Source organism: Botrytis cinerea, chromosome 14 (assembly GCF_000143535.2).
Source record: "Botrytis cinerea B05.10 chromosome 14, complete sequence".
NCBI lineage: Eukaryota > Fungi > Ascomycota > Leotiomycetes > Helotiales > Sclerotiniaceae > Botrytis > Botrytis cinerea.
The window spans coordinates 1,070,856-1,097,322 of NC_037323.1; the positions used below are offsets into that span (position 1 = coordinate 1,070,856).

Consider the following 26,467-nt stretch of genomic DNA (forward strand, 5'->3'; position numbering starts at 1 on the left):
TCGTGGAGTATCTGATCATATCAATCATAATTAAACTCGTATTTCCATCTTCAAATACTCATCGGGAATATCCCTCTTTCCGGAGGTCATCGACCATACACCACGAGCGCGGAGATAAATACGCACGTAAGCTGAGCAGTTTTTGCGCCCGGTTTCTATGGAGTATCAAATTGCGGGTTTCTTGTGTGCATATACTGCCTAGCTTCTTGTGTACGAATCGATGGAAATCTTGAGCATGATTATGAGTATAGACACGCTTGGTTCGGAACGTGGACATGTGAGCTAGTTCCCTAGGGACGCAGTCGGATGTTCTTCACGTCTCGCACGTGAGGATAGACAATGCAGGCAAAATCTGCCTTGACATTAGAAGAAAAAAAAAACATGGTATGTACGATGCGGCTGTATCCATGTGCACGATTAAGACATTAGGATGTAACGTTTAGACGACAGTGGAGCGAGGGGAAAGGAGGGGGGTATTATAGAATATTCTGGTTCGGTTAGCTAAGTATAGATGACAGGATGAATGTCTGCGGGCATGCTAGATGGATCGAGAAACGGTGTCCCGGCATCTTCGCAACACGACCTGCTTTTGTTTGCCTCGCCCGGTATATGTGCAATGCTAGCGCTAGTATGCCGCGTGTCGTGGAAGAAACATGGCTTTTACCCCTCATACAACGTTTATATACTCACCGAGATCCATGATGCGATATGCACAGCTACAGATTCCGCCATCTGCGTTTAGAACATGATTTGGTTTAATAATCTTTCTTCAAGACGCTGCATACTCAACATGCAAAGACGGAAGTTAATGTGTGTATTATCGAAATAGGAATGCGCATTAGATATGTATAGAGTATGATGTACGCCAGTAGTGAACGCCCCTAGATATGAACTAAGAAGTGAAAAGAGTATGCCTCCCTTTTTCCCCACCGTTAACAACTGCCGGTTTTCGGTCCTTTCCAAAATAATATCCTAGCCCAATGTCTTGATACATGGCTTTCTCGTGCCACATCCATGATGCCTTTGCAGTAGAAGAATCAGGCGTTTCATGTGTGTTGAAATATGTATGACCACTTGCATCAGCAGCTCCGGCTGTTGCCGTCTTGTGTGAGCACTTTTCTGCTTCTGTTTCCGTTTCTTTGCCTTTTCCTTTTCGGACAATTCCAATTGTCACGTCTGATTCCATTATATCCCCACACATCATCTGAGGATCGCGCAGACCTGTGTCCTCTACCTGCGCACTAACATCAAACGTATGACCATTAGCCCTCCCATCAATATGCGGCCCCTCACCCACCCCCTTCCTCGTCATACCACCCCACCTCTTCAGCCCTGCTAACTTGATTGCCGGATCGAAACTCACAAAGATAATAGCCTGAGGACTACCGTACCCCCCTGTTACATACACTAGACTTCTCTCGTCGGCGGTGCCTTCCACGTTACCGAGATGCGAGGGCGGATTTAACAGCTTGTAAAGTTCATCCAAGGATTCATTTGCTACTTCGGGATCTTGTGCCGGGGGCCAGTATGTAATATCTGATTGCTTGTACATTTGGCTCAGGGCATCTTCAACATCAGTTGGTGAGCACAGAAGTCCAGCTTTAGAGGGGTGGTCGGGAGGGTGAACGAGGGGTGGACCGATTGTTCGGGATCCGACGCGAAGTCGTAATCTTTGATTTTCTTGCCAATCTGTAGGAAGAGGGTCATCCACGACGTCAAGAAATGTGGACGAAGAGGAGTCGTAATATCGAAGTCGGGATTTGGCGAGTGTAAATGTTTGATTAGTTGAACCATCGTGGCCTGGGTGGATAAATTGGGGGAGTCTCTTTTGTGAAGGCATATAATTTGGATTGTCGTCTTTCCGAAGTAGTCGTAGAAGAGGATCGTCGGGGTAAGCACTTAGATCGCGACTAGCGTAGCTGCTGCAATCCTCCGAGGTACTTGACTGTGTATTTGTGGATGAAGATGAGCCAGCTGAAATAACCGAGCAAGCCGCTGTTGCTACTGAAGAAAAAGATGCGTCGGCCGCAAAATATAGATCATCATCCGTATCGTAAAAAGTTGACGGGAAAACAATAGGGGTAGTATAGTAGGTGCGCTGGCTTCTGCTTGCTCCATGATACCACTCCTTTCGAGACTCAATTATTCTGAGTTCTCCAGTATTCTCATCTGTATCAAGTCGAAGGTTAGTCCATCGGTCATCGATGGGACCTTCCTCGTGTTGACGCCGCCACATACTGTGATTCTTGGTTTTCTCGGTCAGCTCTTCACAGGGGGAAGCGAGGGGAAATCTGATGCAATGATAGAATGAGGTCCAGTCTATCTCCTCCACTTCAAACGATGTCTGATTTGAGAGAGCATAGAAGTAGCCGTTATCAAACTCAAAACAGACAGTTGATCCGATTTCCGACCCTACCATATCTGAAAGGCGGACTTTTTGGTCGAACCATTCTCTTTTGGTGAGATTGTAGCCACGTATTATCCATTTTTTGTGATTGTCCGAGCCCAATTCAGAATGCGTACCATAGTAGAGATATTGAGCATCATGGCGAACAAATAATCTCTCTACAGAGTCCAATTCTCTCACAACAAGAACTTCACTAGTCTCAATGCTGAATGCAATGAGCCACGAATTTGCATCTAGGCCCGATGTTTTGTAAACACATGAGATTATACTGTCTGAACAATACAACAACTGGAATACACCTTTAGTATTGCAAGCATTTTCCGAGATAGCACTCCTCAGCATTCCTGGAATGCTGACAACGGCTTCACGACACGCCGAATCATGGAGATTCAAGACTCTTAGTTGGTCATCGAGAGTATAGCACAAGACACCTTTGCAATAAAGATATGCATCCCCAAAACCAATTGTTGCTACTGAGTACGGGTTGGCAGTAGCGAAAGCCTCTCGCCTTTTCGCAACTCTCCGAAGAGCCGATGCACTAAGACCAGCAGTGTACTTATTTGACAACGCTTCATTGCAAAAGGGTATCTTATTCTATACAGTCTTTGTCAGCCACCTACGTGGCACGCACAGTCATGTTAATGACGAAGCAGGTAGCTTACTTGTACAATTAGTCTGCATATGCTTTCCTCGGTAAGTAAGTACTTCAACGCTTTGCAAGAGAGGCCCAAATTGAAAACATCGTCGAAATTGATGTTTGCTATAATATTGGATAGGACTTCATATGGAAGGGAGAGCAGATTAAACATCAGATATTTCTGCGAAGGCGCTAAGAATTCTAGCTGCGCAACCAATATTAGCTTTTGACCCGAGCACAATAGGGCAATTGATACATACATGCAAATTGTGCACGAATCTTAAAGGGTCGGAATAAAGAAAGATGTTTTTTTTTATCTGGAGAGAAGAAGACTGTTGATGGGCTTGCAAGGAGACTGTGCCCGCCTTTGTGGACTTTTTATAAAGCGTGCTCAAGAAGAGCCTCATCAGCGTGATACGACTCGTATCATACGAGAGGCTCGGGATTTGTTATTGTAGTGACATTATAAGTGTATTGCAACCATTCCATAAGGAGGCATGAAGTACACAAAAATCGCGCACACGCTACAAGAGCCTCATGATACATCGTTCTTAATTTAACTAGGTTGAATACCCAGGTATTAGTTGCAGGCCTAGGGTCGATCGATTGCAACGATAATCTAAAAGGCGATCATCCTTCATATTCTTCGGTAAAATACATGCTAAGGTTCTACCCTGTCCTGAGGCTCTTTGCTCTTTCCGTATGTCCCCAGCTTCTTCACTCGCAAAATTACAAGTTTCTCGGAAATCGGGCGAAAATCGGTCATATGGCCAAGTCTACTGTTCTTTCGATATCCTGCGGTAAAACGGGCCCTAAATATGTAAAATGGAACGTATATCCACACACATGTACGCACACATGATGGAGTGTCGCTTTAGTGAAAGTACCCGCGAGGCATCTCGTTGCCTCATCTAGTAGGAATGCATGGGGTAAGCACGAGCATGTAATCTGAGCCGCAGGAAACAGTGCATTACACTAGCCAAGTGATGTGTGGTACGGCACGAATTGAGTTTGACCTGCATACCTGCAATTTTCGGTTGTGCCTCTGTACAATTTCGGATATATAACAAAGTAACATGTTGGGATGGTGTAGTTATCTGTTGAGCCTCAATTCTAACAGGTTGGAAGAGCCAACATCAGTTTAATTGGTCAGATTCGGATGGAAATACAACAATGAAATAAGTCACCCAAGGAAAGTGGGGTAGGGTAGAGTACAATTGAGGCTCAAAATGACCATCTTATCCAATAGTTTGAGAGGCGGTGTGATGATAAGAAACTTATCCAAAACCCACAATCAACACAGATCTGGGACAAGAACAAAATCGGTCGGATTGAGTTGCGTCGCCAAGAAGAAGCTCGGAATTCAGAAGATGGAAGGAGTTTCAAAAAGGACCTTGGAATTTGCTCTTTGTTGGTGTCAAAACAAGGATGGTCTCGCAACTGACAAAACTCTTTCCAAGCGTGCGCGAACAGTATCGATAGTGGCATCTCTACTTAGTGATGTATGAACATGTGAATAGCATCGTCTTTCGAAAGCGAGGTTTCTCATGCTGTCAACCTTAGCTTCTTGCCGACCTTCACTATATGATTCCAGCTCATTTAGATCTTTGGAATTGAGGGGCCGGTGGGGTTTCCTCGAGCGATATGTCGTTGTGATGAAAACAATAAGCAGAAAAGCATTCGAACGATTCCAAGAAGATTTCAAGAAGATCATGGCATATAAATTCAGCATTTAACTTGTGAGCTCAGTCTCGGAGAACCAAGTCACGTGTAGGCTTATTAATGCGTCCAGAGGAACAGACTGTACTTTCCTATTTCGCTATAGTGACGGAATTTATACGTGCAAAGGACGATGTGACAGCGGAGTTCAGTGGAGTGGCCAGTGAGAAACGCTGCTCCACTCTGATTTTTTGCGATGTAGTTTGCACGTGACCATCGCCTCGGTGGCAGAGTGATTAGGTAACGAAAACCCCTGTTGAAGGGACCAAAGAAAAAGGGACGCTCGTAAAAAGTTCCAACTTGGTTAGCGAGCTATTCCGAACTCCGTCGTCTTTTTTTACCCACTGTACGGAGTTCAATGGAATGTCACTCGTCGACTCGCTCTCCTGATGGCGATTTTTGCTATTACCTATGAGATATATAGGTAACCGTGTCGCGAGAGATCGCTGAAGGTTGTACAGCATGTCAGAATCTCGTCTTCGAATTTAGAATATGGGCCATCTACAAAACTTCATCTCAGGCAGGAGAGTCGACCGTTCTACGCCGCCACCTTATCTACTAAAACTTCGATCCTCGAACTTATTTATCCTCTCTACAATATGTATCGCAGTATTTACAGATATCTTTCTTTACGGAATCATCGTACCGGTCGTGCCTTTCTCACTCACCTCGCGCGCGGGTGTGCCTGAATCTCAGGTCCAGAGCTGGGTATCTGTGTTACTAGCAGTTTACGGCGCAGCATTATTCGTAGGAAGCCCAATTTCAGGATGGTACGCAGACCACTCGTCATCAAGGCGTCTGCCACTACTGATAGGCTTGGTCGCCATGGTTGGTTCTACAGTCATGCTGTGCCTGGCAAACTCGGTCGCATTGTTGATTGTGGGACGCATATTCGGAGGGCTGAGTGCCGCCATTGTGTGGACCGTGGGACTAGCCTTGTTGGTCGATACCGTTGGACAAGCCGAAATTGGAGAAACATTAGGTTATGTGAGCTTGAGTATGACTCTTGGGATTCTAGTAGCTCCCTTGTTGGGAGGAATCGTGTATGAGAAAGCTGGATATTATGCCGTTTTCTACATGGCTTTTGGATTATTAGTCTTGGATATTATTCTTCGCTTAGTATTGATCGAGAAGAAAATTGCTCGACAATGGTTGGACGATGAAGTCGCCAATTCTGGCAGCAGTTCAGGTTCATCAACCTCTCCCAATCGCGATGAGGATGCCGTTGTTACAGATGCGCGGAATGAGCACATTACAAACACGGATGAGGAGAAGGTAGCACAAAGCAACCCCTCAGCAACTACCGAAGCTGCGCCAATTAGTCCCCCACAGATCAGTAAATGGCCTGCAACGTTCACCCTTTTGAAGTCTAGAAGGCTCTGTGCTGGACTCTGGGGCTGTGTGGTTCAAGCATCTCTGATGTCATCATTTGACAGTGTTATTCCCCTATTCGTTCAAGATACTTTTCACTGGAATTCTGTTGGTGCAGGATTGATCTTTCTTGCTCTGATGGTTCCCGGTTTCGCGGCACCTGCTGTTGGTTGGGCATGTGATCGCTATGGCCCACGTTGGCCATGTGTTGCAGGATTTGTTTTTGCAACTCCGTTTTGGATTCTCCTACGACTCGTTACGCATAATTCCTTAAAGCAGAAAGTTCTACTATGCGCACTACTGGCGCTCATCGGTGTATCCTTGGCATGTGTCATGCCAGGGATAATGGCCGAGATTACATATATTGTCGAAGCCAAGGAGAAGCAGATGCCTGGTCGATTTGGAAAGAACGGAGCATATGCACAAGCGTATGGTCTCTTTGTCACCGCTTTTGCGGCTGGTACTCTCATTGGTCCAATCTGGGCAGGTTATGTTGAAGACTCTGCAGGATGGGGCACAATGGCCTTGTCATTGGGATTATTCAGTTTGGCTGGTGCTATTCCATGTTTAATCTGGACTGGAGGTCTAATAACAGAATCCAATGCAAAAAATGCAGGAGAAAGGGCGGTCAATTCTCAATCAAGGGCAATTGGTGATCCTCTGACTAGAGATGCAGAGTCTATCGTATAGTAGGGGAGGGGGGGTTGTATAGATAGCCATATACCTATGGAGAGTAGAGTAGATATGATAAAAGTTCGGTCTAGAAGATAATGTATAGTCACACCTGTAAATCATCTGTAAAATCATATACTTTTTTAATTAATTTTCTGAACAAAGTCAAGTAAGATACTGTTTTATGATGCATAGCATTAGACTCATCAACTCTGTTATTGCACTTTAATGCTCAAGAAATATCCCCTAATTCATTTACTCCACGTCGTTAAACCATGATTCTCATATCAATCACCATACTCACATTTGATACTTTACCCTCCGCGTCCCCACCTCCCCCGTATTCCGCACCCACAAACGACACGCCATTCGATCAACCCATTTAACTTCTCTGATTCTCTCACTACTGTCTACAAACATGGATACATATCTCATTCTAAAATTTGTAATTCCATTCCTCACTACTCATCTTCTAAACTATTAATTCTACACGTCGCAAAGAATACTCTACAATTGCTTGGTGTAGAAGTGATGCTAAAAGCGCGGGTCAAACACATAAAGCAAGTTGCGAATATAGAATGTATGAAGAATGTGGAATGAGTCATATGTACTTGTTGTGGTAATGTAATGAGCGGGGGTTAGATAGGATAGGATATGAAATGGTGGGTTTAATTGTTGCTGGAATGAGTTAAAGAATGTTGGGGTTGAGAAATGAGAATTGTAAGGTATAATAGGGGCGGATATGAGATTAGATACGAGAAACAGAGAGTAGATGGATGCTCAGTAGGTCGATATTAATATATAATAGAATACGACATAATCCTTCCCAAATTACACACTCTACTCCATCGATGTACACATCATCCATAATGAAATCGCTGAGAGTTATCGAACCCCCGTCCCCGAGATCCCCAGCTAAATGCTGATCATTAGTAGGCTCTATGAGGTCACTGCAACATACTACAAACATGCTTCCTAATCTTTACATACTAGGAAAAACCAAACAACACTCTGCTTCGTCGTCTTGTCTTCGAATCGACCAACCTCATTACTTGATCTAGTTAACAAGTATCTCGTTTTAGCATTAGTATTGCCTTGTGGAATTATCTTTTCTCCGATCAAATCCAATATGAAGATATTAGTTTTGAGTTGGAAAGATGACCTATATGATTCATGTAGCGTGCTTTGGTATTTTGGGCAGTAATTCTACATCAGTCTGGCACTCAAAAATCAAAACCCCTTTGAATACCTCTTAGGATCTACGAACTCCTGTATAACTAACACAAATTCCAAATTATCTGCTTTTCATAAGCTCTGAAACAAAAGTTTGTTTTGCCTTCCCGATCTCATTGGAGTTCACAAGAGAGGCGATGAGATTGTAGATTTAGTGCATATCTCGGCTCCTTCAGTTTTGAACCAGACAGGACATATATCAAGTGACGATATGATTTTGAGACCGGTCTTCGTGGATGGTTTGGGAGGACAAAGATCAATAAGGGGGATAATGGGCCTGCGCCGCAATAGGAGGGGACATAGCAGGTAGCGTGGAAAACGAGCTAGATTCAGTGACTAAATATGAAGGGAGGGGGAGGGGGCTAGAAAGTTATGAGGAGCTTGGTGTGGTTAGACTAACTTGAGTGGGGATTCAAGAGTGGTTTCTGAGAAAATGGAAATTGCAAGCCTGTCAATGAGTTACAGGGGCCAATTATTCTAAATGAAGGGCTTGCTGAAGTTTCGGCTTTAATCCATACCAGCATTGGACTACTGCATTTCCGGTGGTCCTAACATAGTGTTAGCCACAAACTGCATTGTCGTTCATTTTTAGATAGTGCGAACTGAACTGGACTGGAGTTTGAACTGCTTTCACACTTTCATTCATATCATCATGTCGGGTTAGGCATACTTCCAAGTCTCTACGGTTCTAGCAGGAAAGGTCAAGATCTGATTGAAATCAGTTTGTGAATTCCCTTTAGTATACATGGATATCAAAAACTACATTTACGTCGATGGGCACCGATGGGCACAATGTTTATCAAGCTTATCACCTGGCTCAATTGGACTGGAAATTGGTAAGAGCTCTGGAATAAAAAACGATTGCAACTGTAGCAGTCGATGAGCTTAACACTTTAATCAGTCCGCACCTTGTCCCATTCTGATTGAAGACAGCTCAAGATATCTAAACACGGAGGTAGGCATACATCAAAAGAACCTATTCTGGGATTTGTTCCCCTGTCAACAAAAAGACAACGCACAAATCGGAAACCATAATACTAAATTCAAGAAAATAAACTAGTACAACGACATCATTGTCAAGCGAGTTTTAAGCACAGGGGTGGCCAGCCACGTGGACACGGCAGAGGTAGACAGGCAACAACAAAAATAGGGACAGATCATCTCACTTAAAACAAAGCAAGGCTACCGGCATATGCGACTAGAGTAATAACGGGATGACCCTTGACCCTGTTACGACGTGCAACAAATTTTTAACAGACCAAGTGATAGGTGCCCTTTGTCAACATGAAAAAAACGTGGCAGTCATATAAAGCCATGTAATGAAGACCTAATGTAGGTGCGGCTTGAGTAGATGTGCAACAAAAAAAGATCATAAGATGATGAGGTAAGGGGGTAGATATGCATAACTTGCAGAGGATCCACTCGCTTGAGTAGGAAGGGGGATCTCGGCCGACGACGTTGAGAAAAAGAAGGTAGTATTCCGGCTCAACTTGGAAACATGTAGAAGGGAAAAAAAAAGAACAAGTGTAAGCAAGAAAAACATGGCATTCGAAACTTTTGTGGACCCGGGTTTAAAAATATGTACCGTGAACTTTATTTATTAGATAAACACCAGCCCGATGTGAGTTTATCGGTTACCCCTTGCGCCGGCTGGGGCATCCGTTCTTCTACTCTTCAATACAGTCCCCATTGCATCTCTGACCTCCGGATCGGACCTAATGGTGTTTTGTACAAGCCATTCTTTGACTTTCCCCTTTACATCGTTCATCGCTTGTGGATCATTGGCGAATGGAATCATTTCTAATGCGTGAAGTCGAGACGCATCGACATCTGCAGCTTTTGCAACTTGTTCTAATCGATCAAGTTGCTGCTTCAGCACAGTTTCTGGATTTCCGTTTTGTGGAGCTGTGGGTGGTTGTAATAACGGGCCAAGCTGGGAAAACGCAATGTATAATGTGAGACTCGCTTTTCGAGCGAGTTGTATTAATTGAAATGGAAGATATGGCGGATGTGATGTGAATGTCGCGAGGATTGGATTTATCATGTTCGTTGCAACAACAGGGAAGTGTGGGCGCGAAACTGTGTGTAATTCAAATACGCAGAGCATGATTATGGTGATCCAGCGCCAGTATTTGCCCCAGTCTAAATAGCCGGCAAGGCTCAGTCCATACATGAATACTCCAGCGATGCCATAATAAGGAGCGATCGTCTGCATGCCATGGGCAAGGTAGTCTCTGATTGTTGAACAATGTTGCCACCCTATCACTTCTGGTCCGAATCTTTCGTATGCAAATCGTTTCGCGGGGTTAAGAAGTGTGTCTTGTGCCAATTTGAGATGGACAAAGTAACCTTCGGAGGAAGGGGAAGATGATGAAACTTTGTCAGGATGATGAATGGCTGCCAGCCGCCTGAATCTTGATTTGATTTCTCGTTCAGTCGCCGAATGAGGAACTCCTAGATCTTGGTAGAAGTCTCTTGCTTTGCGAATGTCCCAGTCGGCTTCGTAGATTGTGTACAGGAGATACGTAGATATGACCAATATGTTTATGCGCCGGCGATGTAGGACCCATTTTGGGGAACCAGGTTGAGGCTTTGGGTCACCGACACGTATTGTCAGTCCGTACCATAAAGTTTGAACCCAACCCGTAACCAACTAGAGCGTCGTGTTAGGAAGCATTATATGAATTGCATATTTGTATTAGGGGACAACTTACATTAGGGAGGAAGGTCCAGCCAGCTAAAGAAAGAAGATTATTAGACATCTCTTAGAACTCTGCCCTCTCCGTTAATGTATTTTCAGGATATGCAAGACATGAACTTGCAAAAGAAGAGAAAAACTGTAGTCCCTTGTGTAGTTTGTATATTGGAAATGTATCCCAATCGGCAAGAGTAAAGCCACTTATCCTTTGTTTGCGACAAAAGGCTTATCTTATCTGAGCACGCTAGCGGCCGCAGTAAAAGTTTCTGGGGGAGGACGTTCACGAAAAAAAATCAATAGCCTTGATAGTCAATATCCACAGAATGTCAATTGAAATGCCTTCACAATCAACAATTGCCGGGGCTTCTCCCAAAAAGCATAAGAGCAAGTCGGAAAAGAAGCACAAATCAATAGACAGCGAAAAGAAACGAAAACGTGAGAATGGGGAAGAAGGACATCGATCGAAGAAACACAGATCCGAAAAGACGGCGACACTAAGCTCCTCCTCGATACAACCACCAGCTGAAGTATCGCCATTCCATTTACAGACATCCTCCATCTTTTTGCCCTTAGCACCAGTATCTCAGAAATTTCCTCTCGAAGGTTTATGCGCCGAACACCTTTCTCCACTCATTCTCACATATTATCCTCCATTCAACGGAGTTATTCTTTCCTACAGCAACCCACGATTTGCCGAAAAAGCCTTTGGTAACGATGGAGATTCTACCCTCTTACAAAACTTGGACGAATATGCGGTGAGTTGGGCTTGGGTGACTGCTGAGTTTCTACTCTTCAAACCGGAAAAGGGAGCTTGGTTAGAGGGTTATATCAATTTGCAAAATGAAGGGCATCTGGGCTTAGTCTGTTGGAATCTTTTCAATGCAAGTATCGAGAGGGCAAGATTGCCAAAAGAATGGAGATGGGTCGGTGTAGAGGACCAAGAGAAGGATGCGGAAGCCGAAGCTGAAGAAGGCGCAACATACGCTGAAGATGGAATTGGCTATTATGTGGATGGAGAGGGCAAGAAAATTGAAGGCACCGTGAAATTCCGAGTCAAGGAGATTGAATCAAATCATGATAAGGAGAGAGGGTTCTTGACAATTGATGGAACGATGTTAGACGAGGAGGCTGAGATGCGATTGTTGGAAACCGAACAGGACAGGGTTGGAAATAAAGACAGTGCTGGTAGACGTCTTGGTGGTGCAAAAGCTCTTGGTGCAACTAGCTTAGGAGTAACCGCTGAGCCCTCTGCCACGGAAGTGGACACAGGGAAGAAACACAGACGAAGAGATTGAGGTGTTCTCTGAGTATTATATGGCGTTAGTGGATACCAGGGTTCTTAATGATATTATCTTAGCTAAAATTCACGCGTGAAGCACTCGGTGTGCATTTGCCAGTTGATACAAGTCCTGAAATTTGTACAGCATGTAAGTTTCTTGATATCAAATGGCTCGTTTAAAGAGACCAGAAACAAACCTAGAACGGGACTTCCGTGCAATTCGTGTCCGTCAAGCTCACCAGGAGAAATATCACCGGGAAATAATATTTGTACAAGTCTGCCACGTGATTGCCCGTACCTTCTTTTTTATTTTTGGAGTTCGCGAAACTATTTTCGCGTCTAACGCCGTGCTTTCTTCCCCACACCTTCTCTGCATTGCATTTCCTAGCTAGGTAGGTCTTGGAGGCTTCAAACGGGTTGGGTCGATTTACATTCCTCATCGTCGACATGAGACTACGTTTGAATGTGCGCAGGCACAATCTTCCTGACTGTCCCATTATCTGGGATGTCAACACCTCAACATCCGCACCTACAGTGTCAGAATTACTAAATGAAGTTAATGATGTAATTCCCATCGAATCTACAGAATGGGGGATGGAGGATTATGCTGTTGAGGTGAAGGGGAAGGAAGGGCTTAATTATGAGTGTTTACATTTTCAGCCTGTTGATAAAGTAATGAAGGAAGAAGATGAAGTAATGTAAGTTTTATCTAGCATCTGTTACACATTTGCGAGAAACATATACTAATATGCCTCCCTTTAGCATTCGCCCACTTCTTACTAACGATTTGCGAGCGCGAAGAATATCTGGAAGACATCAAATTTCGGCGGATGGGAGACATTTGGTTGATGGTGTCGCGTTTGGAAGACCTATGTTAAGGAGGCCAATAAATCGCCCAGCAATTGATATTCCCCCTCGCAAACGACGCAGAATAACAATCGATGAAGATGAGGATCCAGAGGATTCAGAAGATGCTGAGCCAGCAGCCAAAAGGATTACTTTCCGACCAGAAGCTGACGAAGATGAAGACGATGAAGACGACGATGATTTTGATCCAAATGCAGACAATTACGAGGATGAGGAAGAAAGCGACGAGGAAGTCGAGGATACAGAAAGCCGACAATTGGTTATTCATGCAGATTTTGAGGATGACGATAAAGAGAGCGATGAGGACGTTGAGAATACAAACGACCGACAACTCGTCCTTCATGCAGATTTTGAAGATGATGACGAAGAAGACGACGAAGACTTTGAGCCAGGATTGGGGGAGCAAAATTCAGAAGATGAGGAGAATGAAGAGGAAGATTTTGAGGGGTTTCAAGATGACCAGCCAAACTCGACCGCTCCCGACATTGAAACGGAAACCCCGGGCAATGTTGACGAGCTATCCGCAGCCGACCAGGCTGTCCTTTCAAGTGTCAAGAACCCATCAACAAGGGCAAAAATTTGTAAATTGCATACTGCTTTTCCCAATGCCTCCATGTCCGTTGTCAACTTTGTTTTAAAAGGTTCTGATGGAGACATATCCCACGCCTATGAAGCTCTGGTTCGAGGATACGTTCCTGCTAAGCCGAAAAGCTCTATCTTACAATCATCTTCTAGTCATTCCAAGTTACCGAAGGCCTCATCTAAAGCACAAACCTCTAAACGCAGTGAAGCAGGAATTGCATCCAAGCAAAATGGTCCAGCATCAACCAATAAGATGGATTTAGACGATGAAGAATCTAGCTCGGAGGAGGAGGAGGAAGACGCGTTACTTCAACACTATGATCAGCATGGTTTACCGCCAGGTTCAATTACTTCAGGCAAAGCATTATCTTACATGGCTGAAGCTATGGAGGGTGCTCCTGACTCAAAGCCAAGACATACTAAATTTGAAACCAGTCCCACAGCCGTTTCTACTAGTAATGTTACCACTTTTGCAGGTAGAGATTTGAAAAGCGGACTTTCCTCCAAACCAGCAATAGATCTTAAGTCGAATGATGATGAAATATCTATTGATAGTGATGATTCATCAGATTCGTCCTCCGAAGCCGATTCAAGCAGCAGTAGTGATGATAGCGATGATTCGTCTAGCGGAGACGATTCTAGTGAGGCTGCCGACGCATCATCCTCATCGTCTGATAGCGACAGTGATAGCGACAATGATAGCGATAGCGATTCCTCGAGTGATGACGAAGCACCGGAAGTCAAGTCGAGTAAACAGGCCCCGCCAGTATTTGAAGCTGCTAAGTTAGAGCCTAGCCCATCTACCGACAAATTTGTTCCAAAAACACGAGTTCCCGTGCCTCCTAGACAGGGAAAAAAGGCAACGCACTCCAGGAATCAACGACGTAAACAAGGCATCGCTCTTGCCAAGCTTAAAGAGCAAGGCATTCTTCCAGAGGACACTAAAACATCTGAATTTAATCAGCTAGAAGTCAATGACAGCACTTCTCCTGAAGACGCATCTGCCGCACTAGCAGTCTTGAGATCCAACGCCAACTCTGAAAAAATTCAGAATGGAGCTAAAAGAGCACTCTTTGAAGCCGATGAGTTTGAGGCTCGAAGACGTGAATTGCTGGCGTCTCTTGCATCCGGTGGTATCGAGGTGTCTCCAACAACTGGTAAAACTGTAGTTGATACTATGGATGTCGATGTTCCCGAAATGGTAAGCGGTGCTCATAAAACTGGTAAAGATGTATCGAAGAACCCTACTGAAAATTCTGATATCGCCAATGTGGATTCACAGGAGGATTCCGACTCCGCGCCAACAAGTGCAAATCAACTAGGCAAATCACGACGAGCGAAATTGGACGTCGGTGCCGGCCGTCGATTATTGTTTGGTGCGCTTGGTATGAAGAACCCTAAGACGAAGAAGGACGAGGACAAGCTTCGTAATGACTTGATGAAAGATGTTCGTGTTTCTAAAGCTGTCAATCCGCCTGAAGAAGTTCTTGCTCAGGAGACTGATGTCCTCGCTCTTGATAACGATGGGTGGAGAGATAAGGTTTCTGTCTATCGAGCGGTCGAATGTTGTCAAGAAGGCGTTGCATTAAGTGAGCCTCCGTTTCCATTCGTTCAACGATGGGATCCTCAGCAGCAAAATCATAGAGGTGGCAAGAGGAAGAACCAGGACCAAGGGCACAATGAAGATTCACAAGGTTCAAAGAAGCGAAAGCGACGCAATGGAAAGCAAAACTACTCTGAAGCACAGGAAGAGTATTTTGACGAATCATACCAGCTAAGCTACGAGGAAGATGTTGCGGAGACACAATCGACGGAGCCGCCAGCAAGACAGATCGAGAGTGTGGAGCTCAGGGCTGATTTGGAAGATGTTATTCAAGAAACCCCTGATCTAGTCGAACTCCCAGAAGATCCAGCTACTCTGCCAAATCTAGAATTAAATACGGTACAATCAGGGATGATCATTGCTTTCAAGCAAATGCTTATGGACGAATCTACAAAATGGCAACCACAGATTTCAGCTTATCGCACAGCCTCCGTTCTGTCCATTGACGATAACGGCAATATCACAGTTTCTTTGGCAAGAAGAGACAGAGATTATCCAGTGAAGAATTACGATGAAAACGGAGAAAGAATTTGGGGAAAGTTTGAAATGCCTAATGAAGAAGAGGACGAAGAGGGAGAGGACAATGGAGAAATGGATATCACCTTCTACGAGCTTGTCGAACCGAAGATTGTCGCCCCTGCCCCAGTAAGCCTGTCTACCGAAATCTCTAAAAATGGCATGGCGACTGATGAATCAGTGACTTTAAGCAACGAAAATATAGATGAAACACAATGCTCCCATGTCACAGAGACGCAGTATTATGACACAGACCCACCAGTCCCCAGGGAAACTGCAGACATAATCAGCACACCACGTAACTCGAAGCTAGAGTATCTGCAAACTGGAGCATTGCCGCAATCAATCACTGATAGTGCTAAGGAGAATATTTCACATATTATCAATGAGGCTGGTTTTCGCTCTAATGTGCCCTCCTCCATAGTTCGAGATTTTGCTCTCAAGAACTTAGAAAGGGGTGATGAAGCGCTGAAGAACGATGAAATGAGAACAGAACTAATGAATGAAATTGATGAAACCTCTTTTTCACCAAAATTCAATGGTTTCGGCTCGAGCTCACCGATCCAACAACCACAGTCAATCACTTCTCCTGACAGGCAACAATCGATTTGGCACACCGTAGGATCCCAAGAACCTTCAAGTATTTTAAACCATGACACACCAGAAGTGATTACAAATATCGAATCTGAACCAACTATCCAGAAGGACTTAACAACTGGAGTGCCACAGGCAACTTCAAATGTACCCAACATTCACACCAAGCAAATTACCAAGAAAATTAATGTCGATAAGGCACAGGCATCGTGGGAAGCCCTTCAGCCACGAAGAAATACGCCCAGTCCAGTTGAGACAGACCAAACACTTGACACGATTGAGGTAGATTGTAGAGCAGCGGACCCAAAGTTATCGGGGCAATCATCATTTGCAAGTTTGGTCACTGACCATGGACGGCAGCCAGATTTCAGTTTTGAAAACATGCGAAACCAGGAACTTCATGACGTCAAAGCAGGTGATGCAGCAATGGATTTGACAGCACATGATGGTGATGAGCCTGAACTCCCTCCACGCCGATCCAATTCATCTAGCAAACCTAACGAGAACGACAATATGGCTGCACCTTCATCGGACAATTTTCCCACTGTTGAAGAGTTTCTGAGCCAGCCTTCCCAGTCTTTGAGGAAGCCTGAGGAGAACGCTTCGCAACCTCTACCAAAAAACCCGCAGGGTGTTGCTGAGAAGAGAAAGACATTGGCAGCATTCGACGATACACAGTCTTCAGCAATCCCGGTAGATGATAAGAGTAAGAAACCGTTGGTGGCATTTGATGATTCAGACTCAGAGTCGGATATACTGCAGGTGAAAGCTAAGCTTGAACCAAAGGGAACTGGAATTAAATCAAAGAAGACCATTGCTGCATTTGATCCTTCTTCTGACGAAGAAGATCAAACCACGCCTAAAACATCCAAAATACCCCAAAATTCGCAATACATGGATCTGACCCTTTCAAGCGACGTAGAGCCCGAACCTGAAAAGGAGAAATTGAACGGCAATGGCTCAAACAGGGATGAAGATTTTGAGGCAGGATGGGGAGCAAAGACAAAGAGCAATTTGAGAGGATTAAAGAGACAAGGGAGTAATGGCTTGGGGGGTACAACAAACACTTCTCTGAACACCAAAACTTCCAGAAAAAGATTCTGAGCATGTTAGACACCGGAGAGTCAATGCCAAGATCAATTTCAAGTGGTGTGCTAATTTTGGCAAACATTATTTGTAAAGAGATAAGTAGCAGAGTATTATGCAGCAGTTAGCAGCAGTTAGCAGAATAGTGAAGCACAACAGGTAGCTGTAAAAAAATAAATACAATAACAGATAATCATTCTTGATATATTTTTTGCTGTCTCTGGGCCTTTAGAAATGTGTTTATTTCAGACTTCACTTTACTTTCTAGTTGGTTGTTGTGGAAGCATATGCGGATCGGTTGTGTCTCATGGCAAGTGCACAAAGGCGTCGCGTGTATTCATCGCCAATACCTTCTTCTAATCTTCTCTTTCCAATATTTTAGGAGTCATGTTCCTCCTTGACCTTCCCTTCCGTTATCAAACCTACTCAGATAATTCATTCAACAAAGTTCTTTTGGTTTCCAATATAGTTGTATGGAATTCTTGTTGTTTCGTTTCATCTTATTCTTGATGTACGTGAGACCTCGTTTAATGGGTGTTCGGCCAAGAGCAATGCATTGGCTCTCGATCGTTCTTGATTGCTGATAGGGCTTATGATTTTTCTTCTGGAACTGTTTCTACCCTACTCGACTCATTTTCTTTGATGTTATATTTCTTGATTTCACGATGGGAAAGGCTGACTCAGTGATAGATACATTGATTCGCAAGTATGAGTTTTAGACATCTTTGTTATGCCAAACACGTGTGATCTTACATCTCATACAATACTGCGAATATACATTTCTTGTCACAATATCTTTTCCGATGCTTTTGGATACATACTCATATATAAAATCATGAATGTCTTTTGATGCAAGTTTTATTTATCACTTATTCTCATATTCAAAATACATATTTCCCTATTCTTAACAGTCGGTCCAATACATCTGCTTCCAGAGAGCCACCATATCACCCCCGCGCCGCATATATACGGGTTCTACCCCGCCAGTCATCATTTGTATTTACACAAAGAAACCTGCCTCTCATCTCGTTTCGCATACTCAGCCCTCGAAGTTACGTTCTATTTCTCGACGTTTCGATCTCTGAATCGGAAGGTTGATTGTGCAACGATTGTATATTTAAGAAATACCCCTAGTCCGAGGTTGCCTTCGAGTCAGTTTGAAAGTTTGGACTTTTTGAAGTGCAGATAGTACGAGGTAGATCGAGTTTGTGTCCCAGATCACTCGAAGAAAGATGAAAATTATCTCCCTGCTCGTAGTCTTGAGTTTCTTGCCAGTCATTATTGCTTTGTTATTTTTGGCGCCTACTCCGGTTCTCGCGGCTACAACCACTATTTCTGCATCGCCATCACTATCATCCACTCCATTCTTGATTCGGAAAGATTGGAGGAATGGAAATCCTCGAGAGGGATTTCAAGCTTCTAGACCGAGCGAAACAAGTGAAGAAGACCCTTCAATCACAGCCGCGCCCAGTGCAGAAGAAATTCAACTTCAGGAAAAATATCATCTGACTACGTATTGGAGTTGTGTTACGTTGCAGACTTTTGTTCATTGCGGATGGTATGTGTATTCTTTTTGTTATTTGGGAGCGAGCACTTGGATTGGAGATGGATTGCTGGGCTGGGGTTATTGGGGTTTGTTTTGAGGGATTGAGGGGAAAGGGGAAGTGGGAAGTGGGGGCTCGGATGATGTTAGTGAGAAATAGAGAGAAGTAGATACTAACTTGAGCTGACTAGGCATGAACCTATTCTTGCGGGAGGAACAGAGATTGCGGGTGCTTCCTGCGGATTGTGTAATGCTGGGAGAGTGGCTTTGGTGGCGGCGGGAGCTGTGGTAGTTGCTGGCGTTCTGTGATGAGAGATGAGGGCCAGTATTAGATTGTGGTGGATTTGTAGTAGACGGTTGGTATTTGGAGGGAAGTGGATGTGGAAGTAGAGGCGAGATTGTCATAGAGATGCGGTGCTGAATATATCATCGGAAAATCTTGGTTGTGTGAGTTAATGGGAGGTTTGTTACATGGGTGGATTACTGACCTGCAATGGAGTCATATTATCCTTAAATAAATGGCTGATTAGATATTATATATACAAAGCCGGTCGTGTAATTTGGGCCATGATACTACTACTAATTGAACATGTCATTTCATTCCAAAGATTCACTTGTCAAGATTGCAAGAGTTCATGAAGTTGGATTAGACATTTCAGTCGGATCATCTAGTGGATTAATAGAATGATTTCGCTGGGAACTGGTATGTAGACCTCTCAGGCTATTGATTGTGTTTTGATACTATTTGTGTAAATTTTAAGAAAAAGGACTTTTAGAGTTAGAGCGAAAAAAGATAAGACTGCGAGACAATGCTTGGAAGTTGGAAAACCTTATGACTTTTCAGGTGTGGATAATTGGAGGGGACTAGACTAGCATGCCGTTGATTGTATAGATCAAGTGTCTCTTTCAATCTTTAATTTTTATAGAATTGATTCTAATAACAGATTGGGGGAAAAAAAAGTCGAACAGTAAATAAAACACTTGATCTACATGATCGACGATACTGGCACCAGTTATTAACCAATAGCCTGTTAGAATCACACAAATTTTCTTTAACAATTATATTTCTATAACATACTTAGTCTCTCTCAAGTTCTCTATCACCCGCCCATGCCAACTTTCTCGTATCCAACCTCTCTCCCTCGCCCCTCTTGACTTCCACGACTTTCTCTCCCGTGGCCCATCTCAACATCGTAAGAGAATGTTTTCCAAACGTATATTTGCCCTTCCCATCCCATTTACTTTCCTTAATACCTACTTCTTCCTTCTCCGCCGTATTTGTCACCTGGACATTATCACCCGTGATCGTGAAAACCTCAACCTCGCCCTTGACCCCCAACAAATCCGTCTCGAAACTCTCCTCCTCGCTCACATTCACAACACACAAACTGATAACTCCATCCTCATCTATGCTTCCCGCCACATCCAACCAGCTCGCTCCTCCCTGTTCCCCCACTACACTCCCCAGCCACTTGGGTTCCTGAACCCCTTCGTACGCCCCCCCTCGCACATGTAATCCCAGAGTCCATCCGCGCATATACTTACTATACAGCCATAATGGCCACCAAGTCGTCTGCTTAATAATCCCATCTTTACTCGTCATCAATGGAGAAATCACATTGACGCTCTGAGCCAAATTCGCCATTCCCACATATCGACTCTGTCGAATAAAAACATTCAGCCATACACCAACGGCTAGAGCATCACTCAGAGTGTATTTTTCCTCGGCTCCCTCTTCTCCGGGTGCACGTAATGGATCCCAGACGTTCCATTCGTCGAAACAGATTTTGGGGACGGGTACCGAGGGTGGGATTTTAGCTTGGATGCGTGCGATTTGGATGAGGGAGGCGGCGGATTCGATGGCGGTTTCTGCTTGTAGGGGTGAGAGGGCGTTGGGGAGATGTTTGGATGAGGTGCTGTAGATGTGGATACTGTGCATGGTTATGTGATGGATGTTGGGGAGCAGCACGGTGAGATCCCAGGGGGAGAGACCTGTTTCACCACAGAGAATGAGCTGAAGGGATGGGTCGAGGAGATGGAGAGCTTTGGACCATTGGAGGGCTTTTTTGGCACTGGACCTATTTAGTATTGGTTTCTTGGGGTGGAAAAGTGAACATACTAGTCTTCAGCAGTCATTTGCTCAACTTGCCACGGTCCCCAAACTTCATTCCCTAGTGCCCAGTACTTGATATTGTATGGTTCTTCATGTCCATTTTTTCTTCGAAGATTGGCATAGTGAGTATTTCGAGTACCGTTGCAATACTCTACCCACGCTAATGCTTCGGTCAATGTCCCTGTTCCCATATTGAGACAGAAATAGGGCTCGACTCGTTGTTCCTTTCCCTCTGAGAGAACACTGAGATAATGCATGAACTCATCAGTTCCTGAATACTGTTAGCTGCCCAGCTCAAACAAACAGATGAGAGAGGGACAAATACCAAATTCATTCGTCTCAGTTCCTAGCCAGGCAAGTTCAGGTCGAGCCGGTCGATTTTCTCGAGGTCCAATGCCATCTTCCCAATGGTATGTAGCAATGAAATTTCCACCCGGGTAGCGAATCACTGGAATATCGAGTTCGCGAAGCGCGCCGAGGACATCCGTGCGGTAACCGTTTTTGTCGGAGAGAGGGTTTCCAGGATCGTATATTCCACCGTAAATGCAACGGCCCATATGCCTACTACGCGTGAGCAGGTATACAGGCAGGGGAAATAGCTTCAAGCTGATATATATGCATTTTATCTCCCAGATCACAAACTCATGACATGGGGGACTTTCCGGTGATATTAAATGGAATAGTATGAAAATGATATCGCATATCCAACCGGTTGTGGTATATGCGCAGACTTTCCCACTCGAGAAGGTCTAATGTCCAGTGGGTGACAATATTCGCACCGCATAACTCTTTTGACTTCTTTGCTATTTGATATCTGATTTCTCTCGAAATACAGCCAAAATATACTCCGCATAATAGCTTCTCGCTTCAGCTTTTCAGCGAGTACCACCATACAGAGATCTTCTCATTCTAATCCCAAATCATGCGAATTGAGAGAAGACTCTACTTTTAGAAGAGATCAAACACGTCTTCGTAAGTATGCCCCCGAGTATACAAACGATACCAGACATTCGAAGATGTAAAAAAGTAGCACTCACTCCATAAACCCTCCATATATCATAGGGTCTATTTCAGAGTCAGTATACTTCCTCTGAATGCACGCGCGCAGCGTTCAAAAACATACCGATCTTCGACAACCGCCTCGACGCATCAATGCTAATCGAAGGCGTCTCTCCATCGGGTATTCTCGTAAACGTCGTCATCTTCTCAAGATCTCTTTCCCGCGTTCAGATAGATACGTGTAGGATTCCGTGTCTCGCGGGATGAAACTGCAAACAAACAATATAAAGCGCTGCACATACATGGAATCCTGCCATCTTAATAAACCTCGGAACACACCATCTACCCAGACTGAAGACGGCTCCCCGTACCCACCCTATCCACCCGACACGACGATATATCGACTCATGAATCCACCGCACAACCAAGAAGAATGCGGGTAGTCGATCACCACCCGCTCGCTCATTGGTGCGCATATAAGTTGCTCCGAGCCATTGGACGATTTAATCCGAAGCTGCACGCGCCCTCCCGACAAGCGAGCCACTCTGAATGGATGGAAAATCTCAAGCCACCAACAAGCGAAACCGTACAACTCCGCACCCCACGCTTTGGAGTTCTCATACCCTGGTCCCCTCACGTCCTACATCGCGCGAGCAAACCTGCGGTCAATCTCCAAAGAATTGCTGAGTCGCTTGGAAGCTGGGAGAGCGTGTCAGTATACTTTAATCGAACATGCAGATGCGTGCCAATGGGCGTTCGTAACCGAAGTACCCATGTAAACTAAGAAGCACAAGACATGTTCAAGAACGAATCGCAACAAGGCAGTGGCTGGATCCCACAAGCGGAGAGCTAGAAGACTATCGCAGACTGCCATATCGGGAGCTTCCTGGGTGCCATTTCCCCAGGATCCCCGCATAACTAGCGTACTTGTCATATGGCATGTTGTTGGCGTTGGTAAATGGTGAAGTGAAGGGAAGAATATAAGATGTGAAGATTTCCCATGCAAATGTTGATCCCTCTTGATCAGTATCTCTTCTTGAGAACAATTCTTCAATTGATACTGGAAGCTTTCGAGCATTGTTGCAGCCATGGTTCTGTCTCCAAAAGTCTATCAGGTAAGATTTATATGCGTGAAACTCATTGTTCTTGGTCTTTGCTAACACTGATCCACAGTTCCTCGTGGGTGTTTTTGCCTCTGTGGGTTCTATTCTTTATGGTTATGATCTAGGTACGTGGATTGCATGCTCATGAATTTATTTGCCAGCTCTAACCGTAATTAGGTGTTATCGCAGAAGTCGTTGCCAGCGAGACATTCGTTGAAAAATTCCAACCAACTTCGACAGAAGTGTAAGAAGCCCTCTCCCAGTGATACGATACAAAACTAACTGGCTCAGTGGTATCGTAGTCTCCTTCTTCACGGGTGGAGCTTTCTGTGGCTCCGGTCTTGCAGGACCAGTAGGAGATAGATTCGGTCGTCGATGGACTATATTTGCAGGATGTCTTATCTTTATACTCGGAGGCGGTCTCCAAACCGGTGCACAGCATATTCATTATCTTTGGGCTGGTAGATGGATTGCCGGATTGGGAGGTAAGCTATCAAACCTTGGCAATTCTGCTCCAAAGACCCATCACTAACAACCCATCAATAGTTGGTTTCCTCGTTATGATTATCCCCCTATACCAAGCCGAAATTGCCCATCCCAGCATTCGAGGTCGCATCACATCCTTGCAACAATTCATGTTGGGAATTGGTGCTCTCGTCGCCGGATGGATCAGTTACGGAACATACGTAGGCATCAAAGGCAACTCTGCACAATGGCGCTTGCCCTTGGGACTCCAGATGCTCCCTGCCGTCGTTCTCGCCGGTCTCATTTTCCTCTTTCCCGAATCTCCACGTTGGCTCATCGATCATGGACATCCAGAAAAGGGACTCAAAACGCTCGCCAGATTGCACGCCCACGGGGATGAAAATGATCCCTGGGTCCGCGCCGAATTCGATCAAATCCAAGATAGCATTACGTATGAGCACGAGCATGAGGCAAAATCTTACCTCGATTTGTTCACGAACAAGTCATCTTTCCGCCGATTGTTCATTGCGTGTGCCTTACAGGCATCGGTTCAAATGACTGGTGTTTCCGCAATCCAGTACTATTCCGTAAAGATCTATGGACAAATTGGTATTGTAGGAAGTGATGCTTTGAAATATCAAGCTATCAACAATATCATTGCTTTAATCGGAGAAGCGTGCTGTGTTCTGTTCATTGACAAGTTGGGACGAAGATGGCCTTTGATTTGGGGTAATCTGTTCAACATGGTCAGTCATCCTAGTTTTCATTTTCTCTCTATATATATGATTATAAAATACTAACAATCGCCACAGCTTACATTCATCATTGCCTGTATCCTCATCGCTAGCTTTCCACCCGCCACCAACCAAAACATCGGCGCCTCCTGGGGTTTCATCATCATGACCTGGCTGTACAATTTCTCCTTCTCCTGTACCTGCGGACCTCTCTCCTGGGTAATCCCCGCCGAAATCTTCGACACCCGTACCCGTTCCAAAGGTGTCTCGATCGCAACCATGGTTTCCTTCGCCTTCAACACGCTGATCGGTCAAGTCACCGATATGGCCATGACCAACATTGGATACAAATTCTACTTCCTCTTCATCATTTGTAATTTCACCAACGCGCTATTCTTCTACCTATTCTTGCCCGAAACCGCGAGGAAGCCTTTGGAAGAAATGAATTATCTCTTTACTCATGCACCCATTCTCGTAAGTTTTCCCTTTTATCGCTAACCCGCACTATACATTCAAGAAACCCAAACTCTAACAGCAAAACAGGTTCCCGGAACAGACAAAGCATCGTACAACGCCGGCTACGCCGCAGATATCGAGAGAAGAGCTCAAGAGATTAGCGATAAGAGCGGGGTTGATGCTGAGCACTATCAAGGTGAACTTGATAAGCACCGCGCCGGTGCTAATCCAGCCATGGGTGTGGCTTGATGGATCATTTATGAAGTTATGATAATATCCTTTACGGATGTAGAAACTGGATACCCGAATATTAATATTGACTATTTATTGCATTGTTGAATTGGTGCTGTGGATTTTGATGACATGAGTGTTTGTTCTTTGGCTCCCTGTCTCATGCGATGCTGTGTGACATGTATGTACTTGAATTGAATGTTGGGGTACATACCTTTCGACTAGGTCCACCAGTGAGTGTATGGACTGACGGGACACTTGTCAATTTTCGAAATTTTTAACAATTTCATTCTTCAATTGTTTGATATCAGAATCTATATTTCCATTGTTCAAGTTCTAATAAACCATTAGAATAATTCATCAGATATAAAAATCGATATCTCAAAAGATATTTTCAAGTCCATTTTTGCAAAGTCCCGTTAGTCCTTACACTCACTGGTGGCCTCCGTCCATCTCTGTGCTGGATCGTAAGGATTATAGAAACTACGAAAATGACATACAGAAGTTTTCATCTGATATTTTGAGGTTTGGTTCGGTTGAGAGAGTACCTAGAATTACCAGGATATCGTCTGGTTTTCTGAGACTGAACTTTGTACCTCAACAGAAGCGAGTGGTGGAATGGAATGATAACCTACAATATAAAGATTCATCATCGCGTTGTATACTTTCTCGTTGAATCCAAGCTGTCCATAATTTTGGCAGGAACCTCGCAATTAATTGCCAGTAAAGGTCATCTGAACGATGAAAATTCGCCCAAGGGGATATATGTAATCAGAATTATACAGAAAAATTGCAAAAACTTACAAGTTGCAGATACGATGTCCGAATCCATTCCATTGAGCTGTAATTCAATTCAATATGGAATGATCTAAGCGGTCCTGGCTTACATCGTCACTCTCGTGATTCTTGCCCATGGAGAATTTTAATTGAAACCTCTCTCTCCAAACGCACTATTGAACATGGAGAACAAGAGTCTACTGAGTCTGACAGCAGGTATGAAACTCTTGCACCTGGTGTCGATATCTGAAATCTAGATGTGAAGCCCATCTTACCCCGAAGCATGAAACAATATCTCTGATCAGAACACTGGCACTTGTCAAGACAGCGGTGACCATATGTTGACTATGAGACAATAAATCACTCCTAGATAATTGACTAATCTTCGTCGATCCCTTTGATGTCCAGAATCTGCCAAGTTGTCGCAGTTTCTCTCATTCATGCCCGCGTATTCGAAATCAAAATCTGGTAACAACAATCTTGAATATATTAACAAGTACGTCTATAAAGTGTACGTATTTACCTCGGATGAAAGCGCTCCACAGAATGGAAGGACAATTCTGGTAAACCGTTGAAAGTTTGATGTACAGAGTGAACTTTGTACGTTTTCCTTGCTAAACAATTTATAATGGAGCTCGTGGGTCAACGTTGCAAGCATAACTTTATGCTTGCACACACCCGCGATCTAATCAACTCAACTTGAGATGGTAAAAACGGGCCTTCCCTTGCACAGCCTCTGTACTAATTCTCTCAATACGAACAGCAAAAGTAATCGACATAAA

The 26,467-nt window shown here is 44.3% G+C and overlaps 8 protein-coding genes across 9 annotated transcripts; 5 read left to right on the forward strand and 3 right to left on the reverse strand.

Moving 5' to 3' along the window:
* Positions 1–813: 813 nt before the first annotated feature.
* Positions 814–3,362, reverse strand: BCIN_14g02740 (hypothetical protein). The gene is made up of 3 exons (XM_024697125.1): positions 3,305–3,362; positions 3,070–3,249; positions 814–3,001 (listed from the first exon to the last, which is right to left on the reverse strand). Exons 2-3 carry the CDS (start codon positions 3,214–3,216, stop codon positions 893–895), a joined length of 2,256 nt encoding a protein of 751 aa, XP_024552939.1. The 5' UTR covers positions 3,217–3,249; positions 3,305–3,362; the 3' UTR covers positions 814–892.
* Positions 3,363–5,123: 1,761 nt separating this feature from the next.
* Positions 5,124–6,951, forward strand: BCIN_14g02750 (hypothetical protein). Its single transcript, XM_001551229.2, has one exon. The coding sequence runs from the start codon at positions 5,256–5,258 to the stop codon at positions 6,822–6,824; it is 1,569 nt and encodes a 522-aa protein (XP_001551279.2). The 5' UTR covers positions 5,124–5,255; the 3' UTR covers positions 6,825–6,951.
* A 2,663-nt stretch (positions 6,952–9,614) lies between these two features.
* BCIN_14g02760 (hypothetical protein) lies at positions 9,615–10,886 on the reverse strand. The gene is made up of 2 exons (XM_001551230.2): positions 10,754–10,886; positions 9,615–10,692 (listed from the first exon to the last, which is right to left on the reverse strand). The coding sequence occupies exons 1-2, from the start codon at positions 10,799–10,801 to the stop codon at positions 9,667–9,669; spliced, it is 1,074 nt and encodes a 357-aa protein (XP_001551280.1). The 5' UTR covers positions 10,802–10,886; the 3' UTR covers positions 9,615–9,666.
* Positions 10,887–11,005: 119 nt separating this feature from the next.
* Bcrpa43 lies at positions 11,006–12,115 on the forward strand. The gene has a single exon (XM_001551231.2). It carries the CDS (start codon positions 11,061–11,063, stop codon positions 12,030–12,032), a length of 972 nt encoding a protein of 323 aa, XP_001551281.1. The 5' UTR covers positions 11,006–11,060; the 3' UTR covers positions 12,033–12,115.
* Positions 12,116–12,388: 273 nt separating this feature from the next.
* On the forward strand, positions 12,389–17,440 carry BCIN_14g02780 (hypothetical protein). Of its 2 annotated transcripts, XM_024697127.1 has the most exons (3): positions 12,389–12,714; positions 12,779–15,713; positions 15,766–15,939. In XM_024697127.1, the coding sequence occupies exons 1-3, from the start codon at positions 12,464–12,466 to the stop codon at positions 15,766–15,768; spliced, it is 3,189 nt and encodes a 1,062-aa protein (XP_024552940.1). In that variant the 5' UTR covers positions 12,389–12,463; the 3' UTR covers positions 15,769–15,939. The 2 variants fall into 2 exon arrangements, with proteins under 2 accessions (XP_024552940.1, XP_024552941.1); XM_024697126.1 differs by having other exon boundaries at positions 12,779–17,440.
* Positions 17,441–18,009: 569 nt separating this feature from the next.
* On the forward strand, positions 18,010–19,351 carry BCIN_14g02790 (hypothetical protein). Its single transcript, XM_001551234.2, has 2 exons — positions 18,010–18,822; positions 18,999–19,351. Exons 1-2 carry the CDS (start codon positions 18,497–18,499, stop codon positions 19,114–19,116), a joined length of 444 nt encoding a protein of 147 aa, XP_001551284.1. The 5' UTR covers positions 18,010–18,496; the 3' UTR covers positions 19,117–19,351.
* Positions 19,352–19,858: 507 nt separating this feature from the next.
* BCIN_14g02800 (hypothetical protein) lies at positions 19,859–22,189 on the reverse strand. Its single transcript, XM_001551235.2, has 5 exons — positions 22,044–22,189; positions 21,958–21,985; positions 21,246–21,481; positions 20,927–21,191; positions 19,859–20,879 (listed from the first exon to the last, which is right to left on the reverse strand). The coding sequence occupies exons 1-5, from the start codon at positions 22,120–22,122 to the stop codon at positions 19,886–19,888; spliced, it is 1,602 nt and encodes a 533-aa protein (XP_001551285.1). The 5' UTR covers positions 22,123–22,189; the 3' UTR covers positions 19,859–19,885.
* Positions 22,190–22,634: 445 nt separating this feature from the next.
* On the forward strand, positions 22,635–24,984 carry BCIN_14g02810 (hypothetical protein). The gene is made up of 7 exons (XM_024697128.1): positions 22,635–23,034; positions 23,093–23,147; positions 23,200–23,266; positions 23,314–23,507; positions 23,569–24,233; positions 24,300–24,695; positions 24,765–24,984. The coding sequence occupies exons 1-7, from the start codon at positions 23,008–23,010 to the stop codon at positions 24,924–24,926; spliced, it is 1,566 nt and encodes a 521-aa protein (XP_024552942.1). The 5' UTR covers positions 22,635–23,007; the 3' UTR covers positions 24,927–24,984.
* The last annotated feature ends 1,483 nt before the right edge of the window (positions 24,985–26,467 follow it).

Coding starts and splice junctions, on each gene's coding strand:
- BCIN_14g02810 (XM_024697128.1), top strand. CDS start 23,008: ATGGTTCTGTCTCCAAAAGTCTATCAG. Junction 23,508..23,568: donor ATGGATTGCCGGATTGGGAG/GTAAGCTATCAA, acceptor ACCCATCAATAG/TTGGTTTCCTCGTTATGATT. Junction 24,696..24,764: donor TTACTCATGCACCCATTCTC/GTAAGTTTTCCC, acceptor ACAGCAAAACAG/GTTCCCGGAACAGACAAAGC.
- BCIN_14g02780 (XM_024697126.1), top strand. CDS start 12,464: ATGAGACTACGTTTGAATGTGCGCAGGCACAATCTTCCTGACTGTCCC. Junction 12,715..12,778: donor AAGGAAGAAGATGAAGTAAT/GTAAGTTTTATC, acceptor GCCTCCCTTTAG/CATTCGCCCACTTCTTACTA.
- BCIN_14g02750 (XM_001551229.2), top strand. CDS start 5,256: ATGGGCCATCTACAAAACTTCATCTCAGGCAGGAGAGTCGACCGTTCT.
- BCIN_14g02740 (XM_024697125.1), bottom strand. CDS start 3,216: ATGTTTAATCTGCTCTCCCTTCCATATGAAGTCCTATCCAATATTATA. Junction 3,002..3,069: donor TATGCAGACTAATTGTACAA/GTAAGCTACCTG, acceptor AAGACTGTATAG/AATAAGATACCCTTTTGCAA.
- BCIN_14g02800 (XM_001551235.2), bottom strand. CDS start 22,122: ATGACGACGTTTACGAGAATACCCGATGGAGAGACGCCTTCGATTAGC. Junction 21,986..22,043: donor GAGGCGGTTGTCGAAGATCG/GTATGTTTTTGA, acceptor ACTCTGAAATAG/ACCCTATGATATATGGAGGG. Junction 20,880..20,926: donor CAAATGACTGCTGAAGACTA/GTATGTTCACTT, acceptor AAATAGGTCCAG/TGCCAAAAAAGCCCTCCAAT.
- Bcrpa43 (XM_001551231.2), top strand. CDS start 11,061: ATGTCAATTGAAATGCCTTCACAATCAACAATTGCCGGGGCTTCTCCC.
- BCIN_14g02760 (XM_001551230.2), bottom strand. CDS start 10,801: ATGTCTAATAATCTTCTTTCTTTAGCTGGCTGGACCTTCCTCCCTAAT. Junction 10,693..10,753: donor GCTGGACCTTCCTCCCTAAT/GTAAGTTGTCCC, acceptor ACGACGCTCTAG/TTGGTTACGGGTTGGGTTCA.
- BCIN_14g02790 (XM_001551234.2), top strand. CDS start 18,497: ATGAAAATTATCTCCCTGCTCGTAGTCTTGAGTTTCTTGCCAGTCATT. Junction 18,823..18,998: donor ACTTTTGTTCATTGCGGATG/GTATGTGTATTC, acceptor TGAGCTGACTAG/GCATGAACCTATTCTTGCGG.